At 40.1% G+C, this 21,443-nt stretch overlaps 2 protein-coding genes across 5 annotated transcripts in view; both read right to left on the bottom strand.

Moving 5' to 3' along the window:
- Positions 1-21,443, bottom strand: part of ipo11 (importin 11) — a 430,673-nt gene that overhangs the window by 141,182 nt on the left and 268,048 nt on the right. The window contains exon 29 of one of the 4 annotated variants that reach the window (XM_063042997.1): positions 10,768-10,887. The exons of the other annotated variants lie outside the window; for them this stretch is intronic. Within the exon in view, the coding sequence (XP_062899067.1) occupies positions 10,872-10,887 (16 nt within the window). The 3' untranslated portion in view covers positions 10,768-10,871. Of the gene's footprint in view, positions 1-10,767; positions 10,888-21,443 lie in introns of those variants that run through there. 4 annotated transcript variants of the gene reach the window in all.
- LOC134343981 (leucine-rich repeat-containing protein 70-like) lies at positions 8,661-10,843 on the bottom strand. The gene has a single exon (XM_063042998.1). It carries the CDS (start codon positions 10,841-10,843, stop codon positions 9,026-9,028), a length of 1,818 nt encoding a protein of 605 aa, XP_062899068.1. The 3' UTR covers positions 8,661-9,025.

Genomic DNA, 21,443 nt, shown 5'->3' with positions numbered 1-21,443 from the left:
ATTGCAACATAATTTCCTGACCGGTGAAGGCAAGCATACTTCGCCATCGATGTTCGCCTCTCTTCTTCATGAATAGTTTATGTATGATTTGTAATTCTTATACTTGAGAATTTATACTAATAAACGTTATTTTTTTTAACTTAACTACTTCGCAAAAATAACTTATAACATCACTGAAAGTTGGTTTTAAAATGAACCCACAATGCTCCTGACTACCTATTTTCCTAAGTTGCAGAAAAGGAGCTGGGAAGAACAAAGGGAATGCCAATGATGTGGTGGAAACGAGAAGAGAGCAAGTACCACATGGTGCTGGTACTGAGAGAAGATGAAGGCTTGTTAACTGCAGGCAATGACTGGAGCTAAAGGTAAGAATGTAATAGAAACAGAATAGCAGACATCCCACCTCTCCCGGAAGTTCCGGGAGTCTCCCGCAAATTAATAGTTGTTCCCTGATGCCCGCAAATTATATACAATGTCCCGGAAATTGATTTTTTTGAGAGCGAGCATGAGAGAACGCGCGAGAGTGAGAGAGCGAGAGTAAGAAAGCGAGAGTAAGAAAGCAAGTGCGAGAGAGCAAGCACGAGAGACAGAGCGCGAAAGTGAGAAAGCAAGCACGAGAGAGGGAGCAAGAGCAAGAAAGCAAGTGCGAGAGAGCGCGACAGAGAGCAACAGCAAGAGCGAGAGAGCGAGCGCGAGTGAGGGTGATCACGAGAGAGCAAGAAAGCGAGCGCGAGAGAAAGAGAGCGAGAAAGCAAGCACGAGAGCGAGAAAGCAAACGCGAGTGAGAGTGACCACGAGCGAGAGAGTTCCAAAAAAAGTCAGAGTGGCAGAGTGTTCCAAAAGAAAATATAAAACGTACGTCACCCCAGACTACACTAAAGTGTACCCCTGCCTAATAGGGGTCAAAAATAATGACAGTGTTGCTCGCTGCACTGTTTGCAACAGTGACTTTTCTATTGCCCATGGTGGGTTAAAACTGTACAAGACATGTTGAGGTGAGTTTAACAGGTGTCATTTGTTCATTAGCATAGCTAACGTTATTTAAACTAGCTGGCTAGCTGCTAAGGAGCTACTCTATTGCAGACATCCCACCTCTCCCGGAAGTCTCCGCAAATTGATAGTGCTACCTCCCTGAAATGAATTTTTGTAAGGTGGGATGTCTGGAATAAGGGGCAGTGGTGGGGGGGGGGGGGTTGGTGGAGAGACGCTGCACAGATGTAAAAAAAATTGACAGAAGAATGAAAAATGATGAAAATACACAACATCACCTACAATTAATAAGGATTCACTTGGTGAGGCCCTGTCCTCATGCAAGTTACAATGCGCTGTTTGGACAATCTAAATGCCGGCCCAAATAGACTGGAAAAGCAGTGTCGAGAGTCGGGTGCTAAACGCCAGGCCAATTTGGAGAGGTTGAGAATGGCTTCTCCAGCAGCAAAATGTAGGCCCGGAGCAATTCGTCACTGTGGGGCCCGGTTCCTGGTGCAGGGTTTGGACAATTTAAACATCCCTTCGCAATCCCAAGGCTGTAAGACTGCCCCTTGGCTGCTGTACTTTGTGAGTGTGAACTATGTAACAACTTGCCCTGCTAATATGATGAACTGAATGCTGAGGCTTCGGGCCTACTCCAAACTGCTTTGGGGATTTGCATCTAAGGACTCAAGTTGCTTCGGAATGCTGCTGTTGTTGCTGGTTTCTACTGTTTGCATGATTTGTTTTGTTTAATTTCCCTCTGACTCTGTGGGCACTGGAGGTTGGTTTTATTTTTTGTTAATTGGGTTCTTTTCTTTGTAACTGCCTGTTAAAAATCTCAAACAAATCTCAAGGTTGTATGATTTATACAGTCATTGATAATAAATGCACTTTGAATCTCTCTCTCACCCATTGCATCTTTCTAAGTCTTAACACTATCACAGATATTCTCTTCGGCTTCCTTAAAACCTCCCTAACGTCTGCTATTCTGGAGATTATTGACAATGGTGAAAGATTTTTTTTTCCTGAAAAACAGACAAAAAAATGCTGGAGGAACTCAGGAAGAACGCTGTTCCTCCAGCATTTTGTATGTGTGTTGCTCTGGATTTCTAGTACCAACAGACTCTTTATATTTTTCTGAAAAGTTGTTTCTGAACTCTATCCACAAAAGATGCTCGTTCTGATGACTTCCAATATTCTCCATGTTTAATTATCATTTAATTAATATTTTAATTGTATCTATAAAGTCTCCATTGCCTGCTGTTCACATGTTATATACTCCCTTTTCTATGAAGTGATTTTATGTTTGAACTCTAGAATTCTTCTTCTTCTTTTCCTGTTTTCCTGACTTTAGGATAGAGGTATAGACAAAATAGGAAAATAGTAGAGGCCAGAAATGTTCACCATATTTATTCTTCGAGGTGAATTTACTCCTGTAATTCATATCAATTGTTTCTTTGTACTCAGGGTGATCATGCAAGCAATTTGGGCTGTGTATCCAAATCTGTGCTTCTACTTGAATGTTACCTTCACCATCTCTTATCTTTAACTAGTAGTTTAAAACTATCTTTTTATTTTTTCCTAACTGTTGTACTTTAAGAACAATTTTAAATAATTATTCTCTTCCCATTCGGTTCATTTACAATAAATATCAATAAATATGCTCATTAAATCCTTTCCTGTACATAGACTCCCAAAGTCGCAGACTGAATATAACAAAAAGATGAAGATTTGATAAGCTCAGTCGGATAAGATCAAATCCCTCTTGCAACACAAATTCACAGAAAAAAACAAAGCCCTTGCACCTTTTTGCCCCCTCAGGCTGTTGACATCAGCAGCTTTGACACATTTTCCAAAAAGTCATGCTGACTGTGTGATAAATGAAATGCTGGTATTTTGGAATGCAAATCAGATTTTAAAAATGGCAATATTTCCAATTCAAACAATTCTGATATAAATATATCACCGATCAATTTAAAATTTATTGAAGGCTACTACCTATTCATTTTGGAATAATATTCCCATCACATAAAAAATTATATCAGGTGGTTTCTGCAGTAGATGAGTACACATAACACACATTACCTAAAATAAGATTGCAACTGAATTCAATAATAAAAAACAAGTAAAAATTAAACAGTAAAATGTTACATACTACATAAAATGCACACAATGAAATTGTAATTTTAAAAGCAAAGAATACTTTTTAATGAGACCTGTTAATGTAAAAACTGCATCCTTGCAAAGATAAAGGCAACCAGTAGATGTGATTTGGATTTTTGAAGGCTTTCAAGATATAACACAGCAAGAAAATCAACGAGATTGGAACACATGGAATTGTAGATAACATACTAGCATTTTCTGTCTGCTTACCAACCAAGAGTAGAAATAAACAGATTCCTCTAAGGCTGTGACAAGTAGGATATCATAGGGTTTGGTACTTGGGCACCAACTATTCACAATTTATATTAACAATTTGGCCATGGGGTTGAAATATAATATACCCCATATTCATGATATAAAACCAGGTGAAAATATGTGGATGCAGGACATGACAAAGGAATATAGATAAGCTAAATAAGTGGGCTAAAACATGACATACGAAAACCTTGAATGCAAATCCAAAACATTTTTTTTTAAATTGTGAGAGGTTAGGAAATGTTGATGAGGCCAAGTAACCTGGGTGTCCTAGTATACAAGTTACTGAAAGCCTATATGTTACAGACAATTCAGGAGGCAAATTATATCTAGTGATCACACTTAGCATATGTAAATTTTGCTCTTCTTATCACAAAAATGCATAGACTTGCATATTGAAGGTTTGAAGCTAAGATTCACCACTCTGATTTCTGGAATGGTGGGTCTGTCACACAAGAAGCAATTGGGTAGGTAAGGCCTTAGGGTTGACATTTTTTAAATGTATAAGATTCAGAAAGTGCTCAATAAAGTAGACGCTGAGAGATAATTCCCTAAGCCGAGGAGTCAAGAATTAGAGGTCGTAGTCACAAAATAATGAGACCACCATTTCAAACTGAAATGAAATAATATTGCTTTTACTCTAAGGTTGGTGAAACTTTTAATTTTCTACCATAAAAGGCTGTGAAAATTTTGTCATTTAATGCATTCAACACAGAAATTGATAGATTACTAGATGCTAAGAGAATCAAAGGAGCAACCAGGAAAATTGTACCAAAGTCAGTAGATCGGCCATGATCGGTGGAACCTACTGGGAAAAGGAAAGAGGTGCTAGTGACCAATTCTTGTTCTTTCTTCCTTATGTGTCCCAGTTTGGAACACTGAATCTGTTTTGCTTTGCTGCACATGGTGTCTAGTAGGGAAGCTCCATCTTACTTAGATTTCTTAGTATGAGGAAATGCTAAATGGTATCCTGTGTCAAAGTACATCTTCCACAAATTCAGAGATCCCAGTAATTTCACTTGGGATTGTACAGCTGTTGTACTTAGCTGTTTTTTTTTCCTCTTTGAGAAACATCACTTTTATTAAATTGAATTGACTTTACATCCTTCACATACATGAGTAAAAATATTTATGTTATGTCTCCATCTAAAAGTGCAATGTGCAATCATAGTAATTTATAATAAATCCAACGGTCAATGTAACATAGAAATACACTCAGATCAGCGCGAGTTAATCAGTCTGATGTCCCAGTGGAAGAAGCTGTTCCAGAGTCTGTTGGTCCTGGCATTTATGCTGTGGTACCATTTCCCAGATGGTAGCAGCTAGAATAGATTGTGGTTGGAGTGACTCGGGTCCCCGGTGATCCTTCGGGCCCTTGTTTCACACCTGTCTTTGTAAATATCCTGAATCATAGGAAGTTCACAACCACAGATGTGCTGGGCTGCCCGCACCACTCTCTGCAGAGTCCTCGATTAAGGGAGGTACAGCTCCCATAACAGGCAGTGATGCAGCCAGTCAGGATGCTCTCAATTGTGCCCCTGTAGAAAGTTCTTAGGATTTGGCAGCCCATATCAAACTTCCTCAACCATCTGAGGTGAAAGAGGCGCTGTTGTGCCTTTTTCACCACATAGCTGGTGTGTACAGATCACGTGAGGCCCTCGGTGATGTGGATGCCGAGGAACTTAAAGCAGTTGACTCTCTCAACCCCAGATCCATTGATATCAATAGGGGTTAGCCTGTCTCCATTCCTCCTGTAGTCCACAAACAGCTCCCTTGTTTTTGCATCATTGAGGGAGAGGTTGTTTTCTTGACATCACTGTCTCAGAGAGATGACTTCTTCCCTGTAGGCCACCTTGTTATTGTCTGAGATTAGGCCAATCAATGTAGTACCGTCTGCAAATTTAATTAGCAGGTTAGAGTTGTGGGTGGCGACACAGTCATGGATATACGAGGAGTAAAGGAGGGGACTTAGTACACAGCCCTGAAGGGATCCTGTGTTGAGAAGTGAGGGACCCTACTCATTACCACCTGCCGGCAACCTCACAGGAAATCCAGGATCCAGCAGCACAAGGCTGCACTCTCTGAACTTCTTGTCGAGCCTGGATGGAATTATGGTGTTGAATGTTGAACTGCAGTCCAAAAACAGCATTCTCATATAAGCATTCCTCCTCTCCAGATGTGTAAGGACGGTATGTAGAGCAGTGCAGCAGTGTTGATTGGTTGTGTCATTAGGCAAATTGTAGGGGGTCCAGTTTGGGTGGTAACAAGCTGCAGATGTAATCCTCGACCAGCCTCTCAGAGCATTTGCTTATTATTGAGGTGAGTGCGACAGGATACCAGTCGTTCAGGCACGTTACCTTTTTCTTTTTGGTACAGGGACAATGGTGGATAATTTGAAGCAGGAGGGCACTCTACACTGGGAGAGGGAGAGATTAAAAATGTCTGTAAACACACCTGCCAGTTGTGCTGCGCACATCCTGAGTACTCACCCTGGGATGTCGTCTGTGCACACGTTGGAAGCATCTGCGTACTTCAGCCTCAGAGATGACCAGGTTGCAGGTTGTAGCAGTGGCTTTCCTTGGAGGCTCAGAGTTAGTGACATCGAACCGAGCATAAAAGCAATTGAGCTCATCTGGGAGAGAGGCCACAGTGTTGGCGGCCAATACGTTTGGCTTTGAAGTCTGCGATAATATGCAGCCCTCACCACAAGTCACGTGTGCTATTCGTTGTGAATCTTGACTCAGTCTCGTCCCTGTATTGTTGCTTCTCAGCCTTGATAGCTTTTCGCAGATTGTAGCTGCTTTTCTTGAGCTCCAGCTGATTGCTGGCAACGTAAGCTCTATGCCGCGCGCTAAGTGCTGCTCACACAAAAGACCTGGGGGATGAAGCACATGAAGCACTTCCAGATGAAGCACGTGACTCAGAGATATCCTCATCATGTCAAAGTCATCAAAGCAGTCCTGCAGCATGGAGGCCATTTGGTCGGACCAACAGTGGATGGTTTTAACTATAGCTGCTTCTTGTTTCAGCTGCCGCCTGTACATCGGGAGAAGCAGGATCAAGGAGTGGTCTGATTTTAAGCATTATGAAAGGGAGTGTAACAGTGGTTGAGTGTGTTATCTCCACGAGTGCTCACCTGGATGTGCTGACAAAACTTCAGAGAGACTTTCGTCAGCGACGCTCCATTAAAGTCACCGGTGACGATAAAGGGAGCCTCTGGGTGTGCAGTCTCCAGCGTGTTGATGGTCTCGTACAGATCCTTGAGAGCCAGGTCAGTATCAGCCTGTGGTGAAATGTACAACGCTGTGATATAGGCAGCCAGTAGGCTCTGCACAGCAGCACCAGGTATTCCAGGTCTGGGGAACAAAAGGATTTGAATGAATGCACATTCTGGGGGTTGCACCAAGTATTGTTGACAATGAAGCATACCTCTCCTCCTTTACTCTTCCCAGAGAGGTTTTTTGACAGGAAGATGAAGAGCACCCAGAGGGCTTCATAGTGTGGTCCGGTATCTCCTCCATCAGCCAGGTCTCCACGAAACACAAAACGTTACATTCCTTTGTTTCTTGCTGGTAGGAGATTCAGCTCTCAGTTTGCACAGCTTGTTGTCCAGGGACTGAATGTTAGTCAGGAGTATGCTGGGGAGCGGTAGCTGATTAGCACGCTGGCTCAGCCTCACCAGGACGCTGGCCCTTCTCCCTTGTTTCCGGCGATTCTTCCCAGGTAGTGGCGGTGTAAGAGATGAGTCTCCCATGGATCGCACAAGCAGGGGATCCCAGTGTAGGAAAGGCGGCACACAGTGGGTAAATGCCGTCTTTCTGATGTTCAGAAGGGTCAGTCTATCATATCTGATGTGACTATCAGCTATTGAACAGAACATGCTAAGAAAATTGGAGAAATTAGTAATATACTGTAGATTTGGAATGGAGCTTGCAACACGGCCACCGTATGCAGTGCCATCTTTATATGATTTTTTAGAAATAGTTAGAAAGCTTTGGATATTTTCAAATTTTATCAAAAAAAGTAAAATTTCTTTTAATTATTTACTGCATTTGAGCATATAATTTTTAAATGTCTTTCAATGCCCCATTACTAATTTAGCAGCTCACAAAGCTGAAAGTTTTGGGAGGCTGTCAAAGTTTTAGGGTGGAGCTTCCTCAGTGGACTATTGAAGAACCATCAATGCTCAGGCTTATCACAGAAGACTTAGATTCTTTTGGGCTAGTGAGTTATGCTCTCTGCATTTGGAATAGGTAGGTGTTGCCATGAGGAGAATATAAGTAGAAAGATTTGGTGCTATTTTTCTCCACTTAATTCAGATTTTTATTAAAAATTCCTGGCATCAGGTGGCCAGAAAGTAAAATCAGAACACAGCACAGACTAGAAGAGCACCTACTTGCTTGCAACATAAAAGTGATCATCACTGTGAGCTCAGTGATGCACTTCAATTGAATACTGCTTTCTTTATGTTTTTTTTACTTTGATGTATTTGTTAAGCACTGACAGAGGACCTATCAGGGCATGCTCACTTTAACACACTTTATACTGCAGTATTATAAATAACATATAATCAGTGCATCATTGGATGTACAGCTCAGCTGCAGTAGGTTGCATCACCATATAGTAGAGAGAACAGCAGCACAGGATTGAAAAAAGTTGCACAGAGGGTTGTAAACTCACCCAGCTACTTCATGGGCACTGGCTTTCCTACCATTGAGACAAGTTCAAAATGCAATGCCACAAGAAAGGCAGCATTCACCATTAAGGTCCCTCACCACCCAGGACATACACACCCTCTTCTCATTACTACCAGAGAGGAGATATAACAGCCTGAAGACACACACTCAACATTTTAGGAAGAGCTTCATTCCTCCTGTGATCAGATTTCTTAATGGGCAATTAAACTCATGAACACTACCTCACTATTTTTGCTCCTGTTTTACACTAATTTCATGGCACATGTCACTGATAATAAACTCAATTCTGATAGGTTGCAGGACTCAGCTGGTGAATTAACAGTTTTAAACATTTGCTTAAATTAAATGTTAAATCTGGGTGCATGAAACCTTATTAGCATATACTTACAGCAAAACTTAAAATATATGGTATTAATAAGGTACAAATCTCTCTAGCATCTTAATTTTTGAACTTTAAACACAGTTGTACGTTTGTAATATAGGTGCTTAACTGCAATCTCATCTTGAACAGAAACAAGGACAATATGAATACAGAGTTGTTTTTCAATATGTATTTATTATTGAGCATGAGAACAGGCATTACATGACATTATAGGGGCCTACTTTACTAAATCAATCGCAGGCCACTATTTCCACTCATTAATCTATATACATAATATCATTTGAATTGTCATTGCTCAAAGTTAAGCATATATGTCTGGAATTCGTTTTTCTTAAATTGTTGGCACTGTCAAGGCTACGAATAAAGAAGTTTCCACGCTCTGAAACAACTGATGACAAACTTCAGTAAAATTTTGCTATATGCAGGGATTTTTAGCAACCTGAAAGGAAAATTGATGATGTATTCACAACATAAAATGTAGATGTTATTCAAAATCAGCTGCTGCCTTTATAAGTGTTAAACTTCAGTTCATTGTACATGACTGAAAAGGCCAAAATCATAAGACAGAATGCTCAAATAAAATAACCTGTGCTTGGTTAGCAGGACATGCTATCTTCATTGTAGGTGCCTGACCCACTTCTGGGCTTGTCACGGGTTCTGGAAGTATTGTTTGCACCGGATTTGTCACATGATATCGTGCAAATGGATATACACTGTAGTACTCTACAACATTGTTCCCTTCAGCCTCCAAATCCTTAACCTTCTGCCGTAAAAGAAGAACTTTAAACGTCAGAAGTAAAACTGCTGTACATGCCAAGATGAAAAAGACCAACAGTATATCAAAGGTTTGGTTCAAATTTGATAAACTTTGTTTGCAGATTGATAAAGGTTTGATTGAAATAGTCGGCATATCTGAACCTGTTAACGTGGTGAAATTTACAGGTGTGTATTCAACCGGCAACTGCACTGGAAGCATGCTTATAAACTGTTCATTGTGCTTTGCTGCAAGTGCCAACCCTCCAAAGCTTTTCTTAGTTACAGAACTGTGCTCCAGCTTGAAATTGGGGCTCTCTGTTTTTACTGAAGTCAAGACTGCACGAGTGGCTGCAGATCTCATTGCAGTATTTAACCCCAAAGGATACAAGGTGATATTACATTCATTAATCTCATTAATTCTAGCAGAATACAAGGATTTACCATGTAATTGGGATGGACTCTGACAGCGAATATTTAACCGAAGTGAAGATGACAATAGCCAATTCCGCAAATTGAGAATGTTGCAGGTGCACTCCCAAGGATTACCATTTACCATTAAATGAACTAGAGAAACCAGTGGCATCAAGACCTCAGGAAATAAATTTTTAAGATGGTTGTTCGCCAAGTGTAGGACCTTTAATGTTTTGGCCATTCCTTCAAAAGCATCTGACTCAATAAAAGAAATTTTGTTATTATCTAGCTGCAAATATCCTAAATGCAGTATTTTAAATGCATTGGAATTGACATGAGTTATACAATTGTTATTTAGAGCTAAATGCCTTAAATTGCTCAGTGAAACAAAGCCATCTTTTGGGATAGCCTTTATTTTGGCATTATTGAGATAAAGATATTTGAGATTTTCTAATCCACTGAATGACAGAGGATGAATCAGCTCAATTGGGTTATTGGATAAAATTAGCCTCTTAAGGACCTTAAGCTGAACAAATGCATTTGATGGGATCCATGCCAAGCAGTTATTCTGTAGATTGAGAAACTCCAGTCTTGTGAGTTGTCTGAATGAAGAATTAGATATCCATAAAATTCTGTTGTTAGCAAGATCAAGAGCACGAAGATTCACCAAACCTGTGAACATTCCACTACTGAGCAAGCTAAGAAAATTTCCTTCGAGTTGCAAATATTGAAGGGCAGTCAAATCAGAAAGCAATCCTCCTGGAATAGAAATAATCTGATTGTGCTGCAGGTGCAAATATCGAAGTTTTGAAAGGCCTTCAAAGATTCCCAGACTAAATGTTTTTATCTGATTATTATTCAATCGCAGGTAATACAGGTTGATGAGGCTTGCAAAAGCTTGAGGATGTAATGAAATCAGACTATTATTGTCGAGAAAAAGTACTGACAATCTATTAAATCCTTCTAAATCCTTAGAAACTATACTGGAAATATTATTTCTGCTAAGATAAACTGAAGAAGTAGTTTTTGCAAGATTCTGAGGAATGGAAGTTAAAGCTACATTGCAGCACTCCACCAGAGTCTTTGTACAATGCTGGCAAACAGAAGGGCAAACCAGTGAAATGCCTTGGGGCATCAGAAGAAGAAGGCCAACAATTAGTTTTATAACTGTTAAGCAGCACTCCTTGGTAATGTAAAGTCCATCCATTTTCTTGTATTCTTGATTCCTTTATAGATTATTGTTTCATCAATCTAAAAAGACAGGATACATTAATAGAAGACCTGATTCTACTTTACTTTTTCTACAATACAAAGCAGTATTATTTATTTGTAATTTTTAAAAGTGTTTCTCCTTAAATGTCCTACTTTACCTTCTTACCTTTCCTTAGACACATCAAATTACATGAAACAATTTACAGCTAAAAAGGAGTTTGTTGGAACAAACAGAAATGAAGATCTTTTTTTTTAAATGGCAAGAGATGGAAAGTTTTTGCTCAGAGACCTTGCTGTCTTTGCATCCAAAACTTAACATACATATAGAGCAAGGAATATTGAAGGCAAATGATATTTCAGATTTCATTATAAGAGCACTTGAGTACATGATAGAGGTGTCTTGTTCCAACTATATATGATTCCAGAAGATTAAGTAGTGATTTTGAATATCAACCCAAGGAAGATTCACTAGATTGATTCTTGGAATGCTCTTTTTTTGTGCAGTAAGCCAATATTAAGTAGACAGGCCGTATACTATATTGAGCTGAGAAAAACAACAGGAAATATTATTGAACAAAATTCTTTTGAGGCTTGATAGGCAGTTAGGAAGGGCAGGGGTGAATGGGAGCAAAATGATCTTTCCTATGCCTTGTTTATCTAGAACCAGGGTGACAGCAAGCATCTTGCATACAAGAGAGAGATGAGAATAATGCTGAAAATCTTTTGAAGATTCATTGAATGTAGAGCAAATAAAATAAGCCAAATCACTTTTCTTCCAGCCATAGAAACACGATGAAGCGATTCTCATTTGGCTTTTGACCAGGGCAACGCAGTGGCATAGTTGGCAGAGCTACTGCCTGACAAATTCAGCAGCCTAGGTTCAATCCTTCCCGTCAGTGCGGTCTGTGCAACTCCCTATGATCTCATGGGTTTCCTCAGTTACCCCAGTATCCACCCACAGGAAGTACAGCTTTTATATTGCTACTTGGCGTAAAAATTCTAAAAATATGAAAATTAACCTAACTGTAGATAACATAAGAAATTAAAGGTATTATTAGATCCAAAGACGAGTCATACAAAATTGGAGAGTAACAAATGTGAAGACTGAGAGTTTAAATAATGGGAGAGGATAACAAGGAAATAAAGGGAGCAAAAATAAATTTGCACTGATATAAGTGTACGGTAAAACCCCTACAAATGTATTAGAAGAAAAATAAATGAAGCCTACTTCAGGTCCCTTACAGTTAGAAACAGAAAAATCTATATTAGCGAACAGGGAAATGCCAGAGAAATAAAACAAATACTTTGGCTCTGACTTCAAAGGAAAGGATACAAGTAACTTCCCAGAAATTTCAGGGATTATAGAATCTAATAAAAGTGAGGATCCTACTTAAAGTAATGAATGCACTTCAAAAATTCTTCTGTGGTGTAATATTTCTTAGCAATAAAGTGTTGCGAGATATCGAGTTTAGAGAAGATACAATATAAATAAGCTTTACTTTCAAATTCGCCATACTGTCACATAATATGCTTTACTCCTCTACTGTGCAATTTTTCCTTTACTGATCCATATCCTTTCTGAAATTTACAATCATTCTTTCAAACAGCATGTTCCAAATTATAACAATTCAATCACAGAAACATTTTCCATCTTCTCTTGACTTTTTTAATCCAATTATCTTAAAACTGTTTCCTTTCACTATTGGCTTTCCTGCTACTGAAAAGTGTTTCTGCTTCATGGTTAGTCTGATAACCTCAAATGCAAAACTCTAGCAGTACTTGGGGAATATAGGGGAATGATCATGGTCAATTTTTCTTCACCTTAATTTGATATACTGAGGCCAGTTATCCTACATCAAATAAGCAAGGAACAGACAGAGCACAGAATCAAAGTTCAAGCTCCTCTCAGTTTATGTGCCTCAGCTACTAATGATGAATTATGGAGGAGCTTTAATTGTTTTCTATAGTTTGAGGCACTTTTACTGCTGGGCAAAACTATGCAGTGAAGCATATTAACAAATAGACTATTAATCTAAACATCATTTCTAATTTTCAATATAAAGAGTTAGAAAATCTCACAAATATCTTCAATTTTACGACTGTGCAAATGGCAGCCAGCAGATACTCAGAAACAAAATTTCCATGTGGAATGATCCATTTTCTACCACTTATAAGCTTCAGTGAAAATATAATCAAATTTTAAATAGTGTTTGCTTTTTGTGCTAGAAGTCTTCCTTCTAAAGATGATCTCTTATTTTCTTTTGCAGATAATATTTTCTTATTATTTTCTTTTTCTCAGCCCTGAACATATTACTTCATTGCAGGTTAATTGTTTCACAGACATTCCTTGTATCAGTGTCAATAACTATCATAACATGGGTAAGCACTGGCAGTGACTATTGACAATGCATTCTAAAACAAGAAAATGGAGGACAGATGTAGAGTTCCTACTGTTGCTATGGCTATTGCAGTCCTTAAAGTTGTGCATCTGGCTTGCACTATTAATGCCAAAACTGCTACTGGTATGATTGCTCAGAGGAACCTTTTCTTAGAATTTAAATCATGGAACAGTCATTTGCCACGACATGTTGATGTGAACTCCTCCTTGAAACAAAACACAGTCCTGTGTTACCCTTTCTTGAAAACTCTGGACTACCTTAGCTTCCAATACAACCCTATTTTCCCTCAATTCTCAATCAACTGAATTCAAAGATCTTTTCATTTTCCCATGGTCACATGTAATGATATCCAACCTATATTTATCTGGCAACTTAACAAACCGAATAAAAATTTGATAGCTAACAACAGATAATATGGAAAATGAACAAGAGCTCAGTTGAAAAGATAGATTCTACGGAGCATCTTCAAGAAAGAAAGAAAGGCAGAGAGGCAGAGAGATTTAGGGAGAGAACTTCAAAGTTTATTATCATTGTACTACCAAACAGTCACTTTGCACACAGAATGCTTCATTGCTAAACCAAACTGCACATCATCCTAATTCAGCTAACACTGTGAAATTACATACTTTAACTAAGAAAGAGCAAAACTAGAAACTTTAAACATATTACCTCACCTGAATGAATCAATTAATGTTGCTTTAGGATAAAGCTGTTTGTCTATCAAAAGACGTAAAATAAAAACCAAAGCACAAATTAAAACAAATATTCAAATTAAACAAAAGATTTAACTTGCTGTAGGGTAGTGGAAAATTCAATTTCAGGAACTGTTCACATCCCTTGGTGTGTTTCCGGAAACAGACAGGAATTGACTATGCCCTGATTCCTTAGCTGTGATTGGACATAATACATATTTCCATGGAAAAAGGAAACTGCAACAGGACATATTCAATTGTTAGTCATGAACTACTTCTGTCAAGGCTATTTCAGCAATATCTGGTCTTCTGAAAGTTTAAGCTGTTAAAGACCTGGTTTTACTTAATTGTCTAAATACAGTCTGAAAATTAGCAACAGCGCAAAAAAATTAAGAAATTATATAAAAAAGGAAGCATTTTCTGGCTATTCACTTGTTGATTTTATCTCCCCCCCCCCACTACATTGTCTAAGTCAAAATAAGCTTCAAAAGATATTGAGACAAACACTATTTCAATCCAAAAGATTTTCAGTACTAGTGACATGAAAGTTTGAGGACGTAATAAAGCTGTAATTTTCAGTAAATTTATTTGAAAGTAATAGATAACTTGCTTAAAATAGTATTGTATAATTAATACACAGAAAGTTATATTAATTAAAAAAAATCTACTTCATGGATATACCTATTTTAAAAAAACTACAAAGATGCATTCTTGCACATGTAAAATTTGCCACCAAATAAAAAAATCTTTAGCTGTAATATATCTAGTTTCATAAATATAGTTCAGAAGTCTATCAGCCTTTCAAATACTTGTTAAAAATTCCTTTACTTACCTAAGCTTATTTTAAAATATCCCATAGGTGAAGACAAAAGAGACTGCAGATACTAGAATGTGGAGCAATGAACAATTTGCTGAAGCAGCTCAGCGGGTCGAGCAGCAGCTGAAGAAGGAAGAGAACTGTCGAAACCCTGCACGAGGACCAGGTTCCCAGGATCCAGTGTATAGCATTTACATGGGTAGCATTTTTTCAAGGTGGCTTTGTGAACTTCTCCAAATGTTTTTCTCTATTCAACTGTCAATCTCTTCCTTTGATAGAACTTGGAATAAAGTCTCCATTTCAAAAGTCAATGTCAAGCATTTCAATGACGTGTCTCACCCAACATTGTTGATTGGGTACAAGAGCCTTAGGATTGGGGGAAAAGGCTGAAGTTGGTTCACTTATCCTTCCAGTGAATTTGGAGGTTTTTACAGAGACAATGCTGGTGATATTTTCCCAGCACCTTAAGATATATGCCTGGTATTTCAGATGCTATAAATATTTAAAAGGGGTGGATCACTGCTGTCGAGAAAAAGTAGGCATTATGCTGGGTCTGAAGTCCTCAACTTCCAACAAATTTTTTCCTCAGGCACCTTCAGCCTGTGGCTAGGGTCAAGAGGGTGTGACTACGAGTAGGGCAAGTAAGGGGATCCAAGAGTTTGTGCCGGAGGAGCCTCAGCCTTTGAGTTTGCCAACAGGTCTGAGATAGTTGCATTCTGTGAGGCTAAGAGTGGAGGTTGTAAGAAGGGTGAGCAACCAACTCATGGCATTGTGGTTCAGGGAGCCATTCACTAGGGGAGAGAGAACTTAGGGATATTAAAGACAGGGGAATGTGATAAATGTGAGGACAGCGTAGTTTTACATGTGTAGAACAGCCCAAGGCCTGGGGTTATGTTACATTTCTTTTGCTGTACTGCCTATGAAATTGTACATTCAGTACACTTGCCAGATAAAAAATATATATAGTTCTACCTTCAAGCAACATCATAAATGTGAAAACTGTTAAGAGTACTGTACTCTTCTTTAAGCTGTGCATCTTCAGCATTATAATTCAAAGCAAACTTATCACCAAACTCACCAGGAACTCAACAGCTCCCTTTGCAACTGGATTATTGACTTCCTAACCAAAAGACCACAGTCAATAAGGATAGGCAGGAACACTTCAGCCATGATTACATTGAACACTGGTGTTCCACAAGGCTGTGCCCTCAGCCCCCTATTTTAATCCCTATAAAAAACTCATGACTACATGGCCAGATACTGCTCTAACTCCATTTACAAGATGGCAGATGATAACACTATAAAGAGCTATACTTCAAATAACAGTGATTCAGAGTAGAAGGAGGAGATAGAGAGGCTAGCGGCACACTGCTGTGACAATCTTTCACTCAATGGCAACAAAACAAAAAGAGTTGGTGATGGACTTCAGGAAGGGAGGTGGTCGATAGGTTCCTGGTTTTTCACTTCAGCAGTGTTGAGGTCAAGAAGGTTGAGAACTTCTCATTCCTAGGAGCAAACATTACCAATAACTTGTCCTTGTCAAACTACATATATGCCACAGCCAAGAACGCTCACCTGTGCCTCTACTTCCTCAGGTTAAAGAAATTTGATATGCCCCTTTGACCCTCACTATCCTGATGCAACATGACTTGATATGGCAACTGCTCTGCCCATGACTGCAAGAAATTGGAGAGTGTTGTGAACATTATTGAAACCAGCCATGGACTCAGGTCAACACTTCTTTACTTCTATCTTGGTAAAGCAGCAATCATAATAAAAGACCCCACACACCTCAGACATTTGATCTTCTTCTGTTTCCCCATAGGTAAGCAGACACAAAAGTCTGAAAGCATGTACCACTAAGCTCTATCATGGTGTTATCATAGTATTGAACAGTCAAGATGGACTCTTGACCTCACAATCTTCCTTAATATGACTTCACTCCTTATTGTTTATCTGCATTTACCCCATAAATGTAAAAGATTATTCTGCACTCTGTTACTGTTTTACCTTCTACTTCCTCAATGCACTGTTGTAATGAATTGATCTGTAGAAACAGTACGCAAGACAAGCTTTCACAAGCTCAGTACAAGCGACAATAATAAACCAACTTGCCAATTTACCCTGCTGACCTTTAGGTGTCTGCAGGAATTGTGTATTTCATCTTAATTTATGCTGTTCAAGGTTTTTCTTTAGTGATTATTATAAATAACTTCAGTTATTAAGAACAACAGTGAAAAAATGGGTCTACTTTTCCTCATGTTCAGATTCATTGAATATGCTGTGAACTTTACCAAGTAATGACACAAAAGAGAAGAAATGCACCTGTGCACAATTTCCATGGTGTCCAGTGTTCCTCTCAATACCATTCTTGTCATAATCACATGAAAATAGTTGCATCACAATATATTTCAGGACTTTTTTCATAGAAAATTACTATTTTCTATTGCTTATTATCGTGCTTGTAATGAGTCACAAACCACTTTCAAAACTGTATTTCTAATATTCTTCTGTAAAATTGTTGTTGTTCCTGAAGGATGAACAGCTCCCCAAAGACTGCACTCGCATGATAAAACATTGTCTTTAACTGCACCACTAAGTTGAATAAATTCATGACCTGCATTATTTTGTTCCTCATGCTTGCAATTTATTTCGGTACTATTCTGCAAACTAAAAACACATCTGTCAATTTTATACATGATGCATTCCTTAGATGCCCTAAAACATGACTGGCAGTTTCAAAATCAAAGTTAAGTTTAATGTCGTATGTACAAATAATTGTATGAAATGGAAGAAAGTGCTGCAGTATCACAGGCACAAAACTTCATATAATCAGCATTCACATGAAAGAAAACATAAAAGTACATAATTTACAAGAAGGAACACAATTAGAATTTTAAAAATTAGGTTGTGCCAGCCAGTTCAAGAGAAGTAGCAGTTCTTGAACCTGGTGGTATATGACTTCAGGCTTCTGTACTTCCTGCCTGATGGCAGCTGTGAGGCTATTTGACCCATTGAGTTTCCTCCACCATTTGATCGTGGCTGATTCAGTTTTGCTCACAGCCCCAATCTCCTGCCTCTCCCCATATCCCTTTATGCCATGACCAATCAAGAATCTATCAAACTCTGCCTTAAATATACATAAAGACTTGGCCTCCAAAGCCACCATTGGCAACGAATTCCAGAGAGTCACCAGTTTCTGCCTAAAGAAATTCCTCCTCATCTCCCTTCTAAAAAGACATCCCTGGATTCTGAGGCTGTGTCCTCCGGTCTTAGACTCCTCCACCACAGGAAACATCCTCTCAAAATGTCTCTGACCGGGTGCATGACATCCTGGTACGAGAGGGAAAGCAACCAGAAGTCGTGATACATGTAGAGACCAACGACATAGGCAGGAAGAGGGATGAGGTCCTGAAGTGTGAGTTTCGGGAACTAGGCAGAAGTCTGAAGAACAGGACCTCAAGGATGGCGTTCTCAGGATTGCTGCCAGTGCTACGTGACAGTGATGGTAAGAATTGGAGAAGATGGCAGTTGAATGCGTGGCTGAGGAGCTGGTGCAGGGAGCAGGGTTTTAGATTTTTGGATCATTGGGATCTCTTCTGGGGAAGGTAGGACCTGTACAGATTGGATGGGTTGCACCTGAACTCGAAGGGGAGCAATATCCTTGCAGGTAGGTTTGCTAGCATGGTTCGGGAGGGTTTAAACTAATTTGCAAGGGGGATGGGACCCAGAGTGATACAGCAGTGGAAGAAGTGCATGGAGTAAAGCCAGATCTAACATATAGAGAGGCTTTGAGGAAACAGAAGCAGAATAAACGGTGTAAAGACAGTAAGGTAGAAGGGCTGAAGTGTGTGTAACTCAATGCAAGAACCATCAGGAATAAAGGTGATGAACTGAGAGCTTGGATACATACATGGAATTATGATGTAGTGGCCATTACAGACTTGGCTGGCACCAGGGCAGGAATGGAGTCTCAATATTCCTGGATTTCAGTGCTTTAAAAGGGATAGAGAGGCCGGAAAAAGGGGAGGAAGGGTGGCATTACTGGTCAAGGATACTATTACAGCTACAGAAAGGGTGGGTAATGTAGCAGGATCCTCTTTTGAGTTAGTATGGGTGGAAGTCAGGAACAGGAAAGAAGCAGTCACTCTGTTGGGGGTATTCTATAGGCCCCCTGGTAGCAGCAGAGATACAGAGGAGCAGATTGGGAGGCAAATTTTGGAAAGGTGCAAAAATAACAGGGTTGTTATCATGGTTGACTTTAACTTCCCTAATATTGATTGGCACCTGATTAGTTCCAAGGGTTTACATGGCGCAGAGTTTGTTAAGTGTGTCCAGGGCGGAATCCTGTCACAGTATGTGGACAGGCCGACCGGGGGAATGCCATACTAGATCTAGTACTAGGTAATGAACCAGGTCAGGTGTCACAGATCTCTCAGTGGGTGAGCTTCTGGGGGACAGTGACCACTGCTCCCTGGCCTTTAGCATTATCATGGAAAAGGATAGAATCAGAGAGGACAGGAAAATTTTTAATTGGGGAAGGGCAAATTATGAGGCTATGAGGCCTGAACTTGTGGGTGTGAATTGGGATGATGTTTTTGCAGGGAAATGTACTATGGACATGTGGTCGATGTTTAGAGATCTCTTGCAGGATGTTAGGGATAAATTTGTCCCGGGAGGAAGATAAAGAATGGTAGGGTGAAGGAACCATGGGTGACAAGTGAGGTGGAGAATCTAGTCAGGTGGAAGAAGGCATCATACATGAGGTTTAGGAAGCAAGGATCAGATGGGTCTATTGAGGAATCTAGGGTAGCAAGAAAGAAGCTTATGAAGGGGCTGAGGAGAGCAAGAAGAGGGCATGAGAAGGCCTTGGCGACTAGGGTAAAGGAAAATCCCAAGGCATTCTTCAGTTATGTGAAGAACAAAAGGATGACAGGAGTGAAGATAGAACCGATTAGAGATAAAGATGGGAAGATGTGCCTGGAGGCTGTGGAAGTGAGCGAGGTCCTCAATGAATACTTCTCTTCGGTATTCACCAATGAGAGGGAACTTGATGATGGTGAGGACAATAAGAGTGAGGTTGATGTTCTGGAGCATGTTGATATTAAGGGAGAGGAGGTGTTGGTGTTGTTAAAATACATTAGGACGGATAAGTCTCCGGGGCCTGACGGAATATTCCCAAGGCTGCTCCGCGAGGCGAGGGAAGAGATTGCTGAGCCTCTTGCTAGGATCTTTATGTCCTTGTTGTCCACGGGAATGGTACCGGAGAATTGGAGGGAGGCGAATGTTGTCCCCTTGTTCAAAAAAGGTAATAGGGATAGTCCGTGTAATTATAGACCAGTAAGCCTTACGTCTGTGGTGGGAAAGCTGTTGGAAAAGATTCTTAGCGATAGGATCTCTGGGCATTTAAAGAATCATGGTCCGATCAAGGACAGTCAGCATGGCTTTGTGAAGGGCAGATCATGTCTAACAAGCCTGATAGAGTTCTTTGAGGGGGTGACCAGGCATATAGATGAGGGTAGTGCAATGGATGTGATCTATATGGATTTTAGTAAGGCATTTGACAAGGTTCCACACGGTAGACTTATTCAGAAAGTCAGAAGGCATGGGATCCAGGGAAGTTTGGCCAGGTGGATTCAGAATTGGCTTGCCTGCAGAAGGCAGAGGGTCGTGGTGGAGGGAGTATATTCAGATTGGAGGATTGTGACTAGTGGTGTCCCACAAGGACCTGTTCTGGGACCTCTACTTTTCATGATTTTTATTAACGAACTGGATGTAGGGGTAGAAGTGTGGGTTGGCAAGTATGCAGACAACACAAAGGTAGGAGGTGTTGTAGGTAGTGTACAGGATTGTCAAAGATTGCAGAGAGACACTGATAGGATGCAGAAGTGGGCTGAGAAGTGGCAGATGGAGTTCAACCTGGAGAAGTGTGAGGTGGTACACTTTGGAAGGACAAACTCCAAGGCAGAGTATAAAGTAAATGGCAGGATACTTGGTAGTGTGGAGGAGCAGAGGGATCTCGGGTACATGTCCACAGATCCCTGAAGGTTGCCTCACAGGTGGATAGGGTAGTTAAGGAAGCTTATGAGGTGTCAGCTTTCATAAGTCGAGGGATAGAGTTTAAGAGTTGCGATGTAATGATGCAGCTCTATAAAACTCTGGTTAGGCCACACTTGGAGTACTGTGTCCAGTTCTGGTCGCCTCACTATAGGAAGGATGTGGAAGCATTGGAAAGGGTACAGAGGAGATTTACTAGGATGCTGCCTGGTTTAGAGAGTATGGATTATGATCAGATATTAAGGGAGCTCGAGCTTTACTCTTTGGAGAGAAGGAGGATGAGAGGAGACATGATAGAGGTGTACAAGATGATGAGAAATAGATAGAGTGGATAGCCAGCGCCTCTTCCCCAGAGCACCACTGCTCAATACAAGAGGACATGGCTTTAAGGTAAGGGGTGGGAAGTTCAAGGGGGATAATAGAGGAAGGTTTTTTACTCAGAGAGTGGTCGGTGCGTGGAATGCACTGCCTGAGTCACTGGTGGAGGCAGATACACTAGTGAAGTTTAAGAGACTACTAGACAGGTATATGGAGGAATTTAAGGTGGGGGCTTATATGGGAGGCAGGGTTCGAGGGTCGGCACAACGTTGTGGGCCGAAGGGCCTGTACTGTGCTGTACTATTTTATGTT

Source organism: Mobula hypostoma, chromosome 3 (genome assembly GCF_963921235.1).
Source record: "Mobula hypostoma chromosome 3, sMobHyp1.1, whole genome shotgun sequence".
Lineage (NCBI taxonomy): Eukaryota > Metazoa > Chordata > Chondrichthyes > Myliobatiformes > Myliobatidae > Mobula > Mobula hypostoma.
The sequence above is the reverse complement of the archived record's forward strand: the minus strand, read 5'-3'. Positions and strand labels throughout refer to the sequence as shown.

Coding starts and splice junctions, on each gene's coding strand:
- LOC134343981 (XM_063042998.1), bottom strand. CDS start 10,843: ATGGATGGACTTTACATTACCAAGGAGTGCTGCTTAACAGTTATAAAA.